The following is an 8,762-nucleotide window of genomic DNA, read 5'->3' on the forward strand; positions in this document are numbered from 1 at the left end:
TTGTGTTCCATCGAGAACGAAGCTGTGACTAGATGTCAAATTTTAAAAAATAATAATTTTTTCTCGATCCTTTTACAACCTTCAAATCTGGAACACATTGTCAGATGAATTGTTCGCATGGATATGCAAAAATCTCATATTTTTGGCTAAATTGTAAGAAATTGAATGAATCGGGAGTTAATTTATCTAAAGCACTTCTTGACGTAAATGAAGTTTATGGCTTTACTACAGAAAATAGAATGAGACAAGTACGAATGTCAGCGTGATAGATAAGTCACTATACACCAATTAACCTTTCCCAGTGTCCTTGTGTTCATTGGTTTATAAACGACGGATGACTCAAGTAGCAATAACATCAAATATTGCCCATTTTATTTTTGATGAAAAAGATTACATATTAATAAGGAATGTTTTTTTTTTATTTCAAACAATTCATTATTAATTAAAAAGAATATGCAAATTCCTTTATACTTTGAAAATATATATGTCAGCAACAAGATTTGTCAATTACGGAGACACATCGTTATTACAGGGGTCTTTGTAAAATTAATAATGCATACAAACAACAATGTCTGGTCTGTGCTTTAGTAAAACTTCTGCTGGACAATAACCTCTTTCCTTCATTATTTCACTATCTGTCTTTCTACCTACCAACCAACTAACAGCCCACCATCAATCCTATATGCTAGGTTCATGTAATTTTACAAATTTTTTCGCTTCATATTTGAATTCCTCGATAAAATCAGAGTTTAATTATGTAAACCATTTTTCATCGTCATTCCACGGGTTTATTCTACATGTTCAAACAAGTCCATTTCCTGGGTATTTTCTTCAAGTTTCGTGGTTTTGTCACCATTTTTTGTGAGCCTTTCATAATTGAAAGTGCTAGGATCGGCATCAGCCATCACGTGGTAACGCCGGAAACAGCCGACACGCATGCTCCAACCCCATCTCAAGAACCTGAAATTGAGCTTAACACATCCAGATCTCCTCCCAATGTTGATGTCGTAAAACTGGAGACAGACTTTGGCCAGCTTAAATCCGGGAATGCCATAGCAAATAGCTGGAGGATTTCTCACTACAAATGTAAGAAACACGTGAGACAAGGCATGATAGCGTGTGTGTGTGTGTGTGTGTGTGTATTTATATATATATATAGAGAGAGAGAGAGAGAGAGAGAGAGAGAGAGAGAGAGAATTATAAATATACACCAGACAGAACTTAAAGTGCTTTCCCTGGATTCAATAGAAGAATATATATACAGTACAGGACTTTGCAAGAAATGTTGTAGAATGTTCAGAATACAATAATCCATTTCAAGTTATACCCATGATGTGTTATATATTCCATAATTATTATCGGGCTTTGGAGTATTTATCAAGGTAGACAGGTACCTTATGTACTTGCTTATTGGTAGGATCCAATTGCAAACAACATAGGCCCCTGTTCTGATATCGCAAAATGTGCCTGTCAAACAGGGTCTATGTTGTTTGTTCTCCTGATTTCTCGTAAAACACTGTATCTATACGAACTTATATTTTGAAAAACGGCAAGCAGAAGAACACATTGCCAATAAATTGATTGCAATCCCACGATAGTGGAACACTCAGACATGTCACTCGGTTATGTGCATCCGAGCGGGTTTTGTGTTTTTACGCACATAAGCACATTATCGGGACACACTACGGCAGATGATTTGGGCAAGTCAGACATACACCTCACCCAGCCACTGCGGCTGACTTTGACCTATATGCAAGTGCTACAGAGAGGGAATCAGTGGTTAAAGTACTATTTCGTGTGCATCTGAGGTTTCGAGTTGAGATACCGGTGCCACAATTAATAACAGATAAGACTGGAAAGTTCTTGTCCACCTAAATACACATGGCAAATTAAGCTCAATATTGTTGTTTTTTGTTGTAGGGTCTAACGCCATTTTTCAGCATACGATAGGCTATACATGGCGGCCACTATTAATGGTGGAGAAAGAACCACCGACCCACGAAAAGCTACTGTCAAGCTTTCTCACATACCCACATTGGCTGAATCCGAGACTCGAACCCACGCAGACAGAGGTGAGATGGCAGTGATCCGTAACGGAGAGCGCTTTAGACCATTCGGCCACACGGGGCCCCTGTTGTTTTTTCGATTATACTGTTGTTATTCCGTAGTAAAGGTTATGTGTGTTAGTACATCACGTGTTCTGGTTTCCACAAACCAAGCAAACTATATTTTCGGGTTGGAAGACATCATAATTGCGTAGGCTGGCAAGAAACGTATAGGTATAACTGCACTAAAATGAACCAATCAGCTGTTATTCCATTCTAATGTAGTGCCTAAGAAAAGCATTACTTTTTATTCTTTGATTTTTTTTCAGGATATTTAATCAATGAAGAATGTTACTTTCAGTAGAAAGCATAACTAAATCTTAATCAGAAAATAAGATGTATATAGGAGTTCTCCCTCTGGGGTTTTGTTTACGATGACAAAACAAATAGCAGTGGTTCGGCCGGTTCGGGAAAATATCATAATTGCGCTAGAAAAAAAGTCCAGGCATTACATTCGTAACCAATGCTAATGTTTGGATTGGTTGTATCCAAGTCAATGCCTAAATTTATTTAAGTCTTCTTACTGCATCTAAATGTATTACTAGTACGTTGTAAAGTAAGATGGTACTTACTACTAATACATTAGTTCCCATCAAATATGCGACATAATGAAAATAAGAAATATAATTAGTACAGTCAGGCCTTACAGTAAATTTATGACAGGTATGTATAAGGCGTTTACCATGCGATGAAGCCTTTAGTACTACTGGATGTGTGTCTAGAAAGACCAATCGAGATGTGTTGACTGTTGCCCGCGGATTTTTGTACATGTTATAGGCCTCAGAAACCTTCATCTTTGACAAGAGTTGTTTAGGGGTGTGTTCAGGGCAATAACCATTATGCAGCAAAATGCATTCTTTCCCTATGTACAGTTTATCATCTAAGGTATTTTTGCTTCCATCCTTAGGCAAGGAACGTATTCTACTCTACATCAAACATTAAAATTAATACATGGAATTAATGTATTAATTGAGATTAATACATCCAATTAATGTAACCCGAACACCTTTGTGACCAGCAATGAACCCACATAGACATTTCATCGTTGGCAACTAACTGTTTGCTTAGAAACCAGCGCACGGATATACCAAGCTTCGCTGTATCAAAACAGTTAACTTCGAATTCTTTACAGAGTTGTTGACGAAACATCGCGTTGTTAATGCGATCTTTGAAGCAGCTACTGTGGAATCCACACTGTATGTACGATAATCAGTTATAAAAAATAAGTCTATTAGTCTGTTAAACTGTATTTTATTATATTTCTTTCATGAAGACAGTAAAGTCAGCTATGTATCGACATCTGTCAAACAGGAAAAAGAAACGATAAGCAAAAATGAATTGCACTATTTAAATTATGATCCTGGAACCTGGACATGGGCGCCCGCAGGATTTTTTGAAGGGGGGGGGGGCAGTCAGTCAGTCACAACTGGGAAAGTTAGTTGCCTTAGTTCCGTGCGTAAGCAGTCTGAAACTAAAGCTAATATTTACTAAGCGTTTTGAACAGAATCTTGTTACATATTTTCAGCATCATTTGCATGATTAAACTTGTCGGAATATATATACACCGCATTGTCTAGATCTCCAAACAGCACGCGAAATATTGGTGTACCTGGGAAAGCCTGCCAGTAGTTTCTCGTGGGTCGGTTGTTCTCCCCTGGGTTCTCCAGGGTTCTTCCTCCACCATCAATACTGGACGCCATGCATAGCCTATCGTGTGCTGAAAATGGCGTTAAACCCCACAACAACAACTTCCCTGTACTTGCATACATATTAAATAGGTACAAGGATTCTTAGCTACTCTTGACTTCTGTTGGCAAAAATTGTATGGGACGTGGTTAGCGTGACAGGCTAACAGTCAGCTGAAGACAAGTTAAAATATTTTCAGGATAAGGTCGGCTGATATGGTATGTAATGTCCCTGCGAAAGTCATTTTATTCGTTTTTCTCCGGCGCAAATTAGTTTATCGTGTGCTGATGTGTCATTTATCGAACTTTCAGTTGAGGGAAGCACTGAAATAATGGCACTGCTATTTTCATTTGCTAACGGTTTATCTGGTTCGTTGCAAAAGTTGTAACTCAATACTTAGCAAAAGTATTGGTTACAAAAATTCCTCAATATCTGTTATGGAATAAACTGTAAACTGTACACAGCTTACCCAAAATCTTACCATTTCAAATGCAATATATTTAACCCACAGCATTGCTCTTGTGAGCATCTTGTTTCTGAGATGTACCCCGCCTCTAAAGGCGAAGGAGGCTATAAAAATGTTGTTACTTACATGAAACTGTTTTGCTGACCCTCAGCCTGCCCACGGTCAAAATGATGCGGACCCCCATGTCACTTGACAGCCATATAACTTCGACACAGCCTGGAATAATAATAATAATAATAATAATAATATTACAAACGATATACTTTATTATTTATTACAAAAACATATTGGTTTTCACTTCTGTAGTATCTTTCTCACCCTAATAAATCACTGCATCTTTTGGAGTGTTTTATATGTGTTCATAGGAAAGAATTGATTCACAAAGCTATCATAGTTAGATTTTGAGAGCTGAGCTGGTTTATAAACTTTTTTCACAGATTCATATAAGACAATAAAGTCGGTATTGTAACTTTTTCACAGTCATATACGCTACTAAAACCGATATTGTAACTTTTTTCACATATACGATAATAATACTGATATTGTAACTTTTTTCACATATACGAAAATAATGCTGATATTGTAACTTTTTAAACATATACGATAATAATGCTGATATTGTAACTTTTTTCACATATACGATAATAAAGCTGGTCCTATAACCGTTTTTGCAGATTCATACAAGAAAATAATTATAGAAAAACAAATAAACTTCATCGTTGATAACATATTGACGCTTCTCCTAGGAAGTGTCCAAAACTACACCATGTTTCATTACTTCAGTATTTCAGTGTCTTTATATAATCCACATCACAACTTATTCTCTCATACAAGAAAATAATTATAGAAAAACAAATAAACTTCATCGTTGATAACATACTGACGCTTCTCCTAGGAAGTGTCCAAAATTACACTTTGTTTCATTACTTCAGTATTTCAGTGTCTTTATATAATCCACATCACAACTTATTCTCCTGCTTTAAAAATGCGATCAGAGACCAGTCTAAGGACACTATTTGCATCATCTGTTTTGAGCCAGTCCATCGCCAATTCAATTTCCAGAATCCGCTGTAAGAGTTTAAAAGCACTACCCGCGCCCTTTAGTTCCAAAATACTTATCGAACTAAAATGAAATTGAATGCAGGGAAAATTATTAATTGGAATAGTATTACTAATCTAAATTATGTGTAATCATTTTCTCAAGTAAATTAATCTGATCCGGGTAATTGTATTAATTTGTATATCTAAATATATATATATATATATATATATATATATATATATATATATATATATATATATATATATATATATATATATATATATATATATATATATATATATATAGATAGATAGATAGATAGATAGATAGATAGATAGATAACAGATATGTAAAGAAGAAGAAGGCTGATGCTGAGGTAGTCCGATAAATCCCCCCCCCCCATCAGTGTTGATACTAATGGATGACATGTGGGTTTCATGCCACCTGTTCATTAAATGTGCAATTTTCCTGCATGCAACAGGCATATCTAGCACGAAATACAAAATGGACACAGGGCAGAGGGTTATGCTATTTCACGTGGATTTACAAGTCGACAAACATAGGATCTGATCCGGAAATAGAATGTATATATCACCAAAAGAACCCTTCAGTCGACGTTTGTTCCACATCTGCGAAAGATACCGGTAAGTGTAACAAATGTACAACGATATATGCAGACAAGACTGGCTGCCGATTTTTGCAGGTTTTAATGAATAGTCGACATCGGCTCCTAAATCGCTAGTCATTATCATCACGAGGGAGATGCTGATTTATCGACCTAATGCTGAGAATTATTATTATTATTATTATTATTACGCTTTAAAATTGTAATCATTGGAAAGCATTCTTATGGGAGTGCCCCTTTAAACTATACCTTCCAAAAGAAGCAGCATGTTGTGTTTGTTTTTAAATAGTGTGTGACTTGCACATGTTTCAAACATGTATGGTTTCCTTAATTTTTGCATACTGCAAAATAAATGAATTTAACTCACTCAAGACATTTCAGTATTCGATTTGATTTTGTTTGGCTCAATGGTTTTCCAGCTATTTTGCTTATGAGGAAATAGGACAGACGTACGGACGGCACAAAACCAATATCTTGGGAGAAATGTGACATAATCTCTCTTCAACGATGTACTCTCGTGCAATTCTTAATTAATTTGTAGGTTCAACTCCACCCCAACTACACCCGACCCCCACACCCTCCATGGACACGACTTTGAAGACATGAAAGACGGATTTCAGATATGCAATGTTTATTACCGTTTTCCATCATACTAGTAATGTAACACTGGTACATATAACGGGCTGGTTTGCGTTATTTGTGTACAACATTTCACGATGAACAAGGATGGTTTCCTACTTTTATTATTGCGCTAATTTGTGAAATATTCTCAAAATTGTTTTTCATACGGACCGTTCCAGATTTTTAAAAATTGCGTCAGTTTAAACATGTTACAAAAATGGAATATTATACTGGTAGCAAAAACTACTTTCTTTGGAATATAATATGTATTTAGTTTCCATATATGTCATAATCTAAAGGTACCTTATTGTGACCGATGTATAAACATGACATCAAATATATCATAGTTGTCATATCTGTCCTAAAATAATTACACTATCTTTAGTTAATCTAATTTTAAAGCAACCAACAACGTCCATTAATTAATTGCGACATGAGTAGACCAATATATAGCGTCGCATAATGTGTTTAAACAATAGGGTCTACGCTGGTTGATTTAAATCAGATACAGAACACAACAAGTAAATATGTCATCATCTGGCGTGTTAAGCTTCTTTAAACCATGCTCCAACAGAAACATAAATTTGTTGCGATTTCTAAAGAAGGGGCCAGTTGAATAAGTTCTAATGAGTATTCGAACTGCCTTGTTGAGACCACAATGTGGGCCGGTCTGTAGATGTTGACGGATTAAGCAGAAGATCTTTTAGCAAAATTTGTTATATCTGACGTAAATGAGCATTCAATTTGCTGACTCACCTGACACACTAAAGCGGAATCTTTTGAAGACGATCTTAAATGACTTATTTATTCTGAAGCACCTTTTCCATGATCTGTCCTGGACGTCGCCATCTTTGACAATATCATTGAGCGTATTGCTGATGAACTCCTCTCCAGCTATATCTTCGATAGATAGCTTCCCATCTTCAATCAATGCCAGCAACTCATGGCTGATGTCTTCCTCTGTCCGAAATATCAAAAAATTAAATTAGATATGCACATAACACCAACGCTAAAAGATACCCTCACCCTCGCTCTAGCAAATGCAAAAATAATAAGAATATTTTAAAAATCATATTACATAGGTCATTGTCAAGACGTACACAACAATCCAAAAACAGCAGCAATTACGACCACATGAGCACAGTCGACAACATAGTATCATAAAGCAACTAATTAATTTTAATTTGACGTCATTCTAACAATAATGAGTAAGTAATATTCCACTCAAGATCTGATATGACTCAACAGACTTATAATTAATTGATAATGATTCCGATGATTTTAAGATATAAAACGCAAATAATTTGTTCGTGATATATAATCAACACTCTTCATATGAAGCTGACTGGATTGATATTGACAGATAATACACGAAATTATTCGGCTAAACTGGTACCCTCGTCCAAGACGAGCGACTGGTCTTCTTCGACCTCATTCGCATACGTCAGATAGATGCTCAGCAAAAGCAGAGCAACGATGAACTGCTTCATGGTAGAAGTGATCTTGTGAACCAGTCGACCTTGGCTATTCTGTGTCTGAAGTACAAGATGAGCTGCGTATTTATAGAAGAATATCAGGATCTGTGAGTTGATTATTGTGATACAAACGGAAGTTAAGTGCTCGAGAAAGACGGATATACATTTGATAGGAGGATATAGAGAACTTAAACTGTGATACTTATCGATATTACACCTTTGGCAGCTATTGTAGATGAAGCTGAGGTTACATCCGTAACATCATAAACCAAATAACGACTAACTTCTTATTATAGCACTTTTGAACGGCAGAAGGGCGGGGAGTGGAGGTGGAGGGATTCGACTGATTCAGAAAAGCAGAGTTTAAAACAAGATAGTAATCGAACGCATTTTGAATATAAACATATCCCCGATTGTGTTCTTTAAATTCGCATGTTATAGAAGAATTATCATATTTGTGTCTGCAAAATTATTTGCTGCCATCTCCCCGCTTAACATCCGTCAGTCGTAAATTAGCAAAGAAGGTACATATTCCATGCATAAACCAGACTGTGGAAATATTGAAAAATTCAAGATGGCATTCACTTGCAAAGGATTGTATAATTGAAAATTATATATATATATATATATATATATATATATATATATATATATATATATATATATATATATATATATATATATATATATATATATATATATATATATATATATATATATATATATATATATGTGTGTGTGT

The 8,762-nt window shown here is 35.5% G+C and overlaps 1 protein-coding gene across 1 annotated transcript; it reads right to left on the reverse strand.

Annotated features, from left to right (window-relative positions):
- Positions 1 to 355: 355 nt before the first annotated feature.
- LOC149793949 (uncharacterized) lies at positions 356 to 8,099 on the reverse strand. Its single transcript, XM_089967878.1, has 4 exons — positions 7,942 to 8,099; positions 7,302 to 7,505; positions 4,384 to 4,473; positions 356 to 1,078 (listed from the first exon to the last, which is right to left on the reverse strand). The coding sequence occupies exons 1-4, from the start codon at positions 8,033 to 8,035 to the stop codon at positions 789 to 791; spliced, it is 678 nt and encodes a 225-aa protein (XP_089824004.1). The 5' UTR covers positions 8,036 to 8,099; the 3' UTR covers positions 356 to 788.
- Between the last annotated feature and the right edge of the window lie 663 nt (positions 8,100 to 8,762).

Source organism: Sinohyriopsis cumingii, chromosome 8 (genome assembly GCF_028554795.1).
Source record: "Sinohyriopsis cumingii isolate HCF-2022 chromosome 8, ASM2855479v2, whole genome shotgun sequence".
NCBI classification, from domain to species: domain Eukaryota; kingdom Metazoa; phylum Mollusca; class Bivalvia; order Unionida; family Unionidae; genus Sinohyriopsis; species Sinohyriopsis cumingii.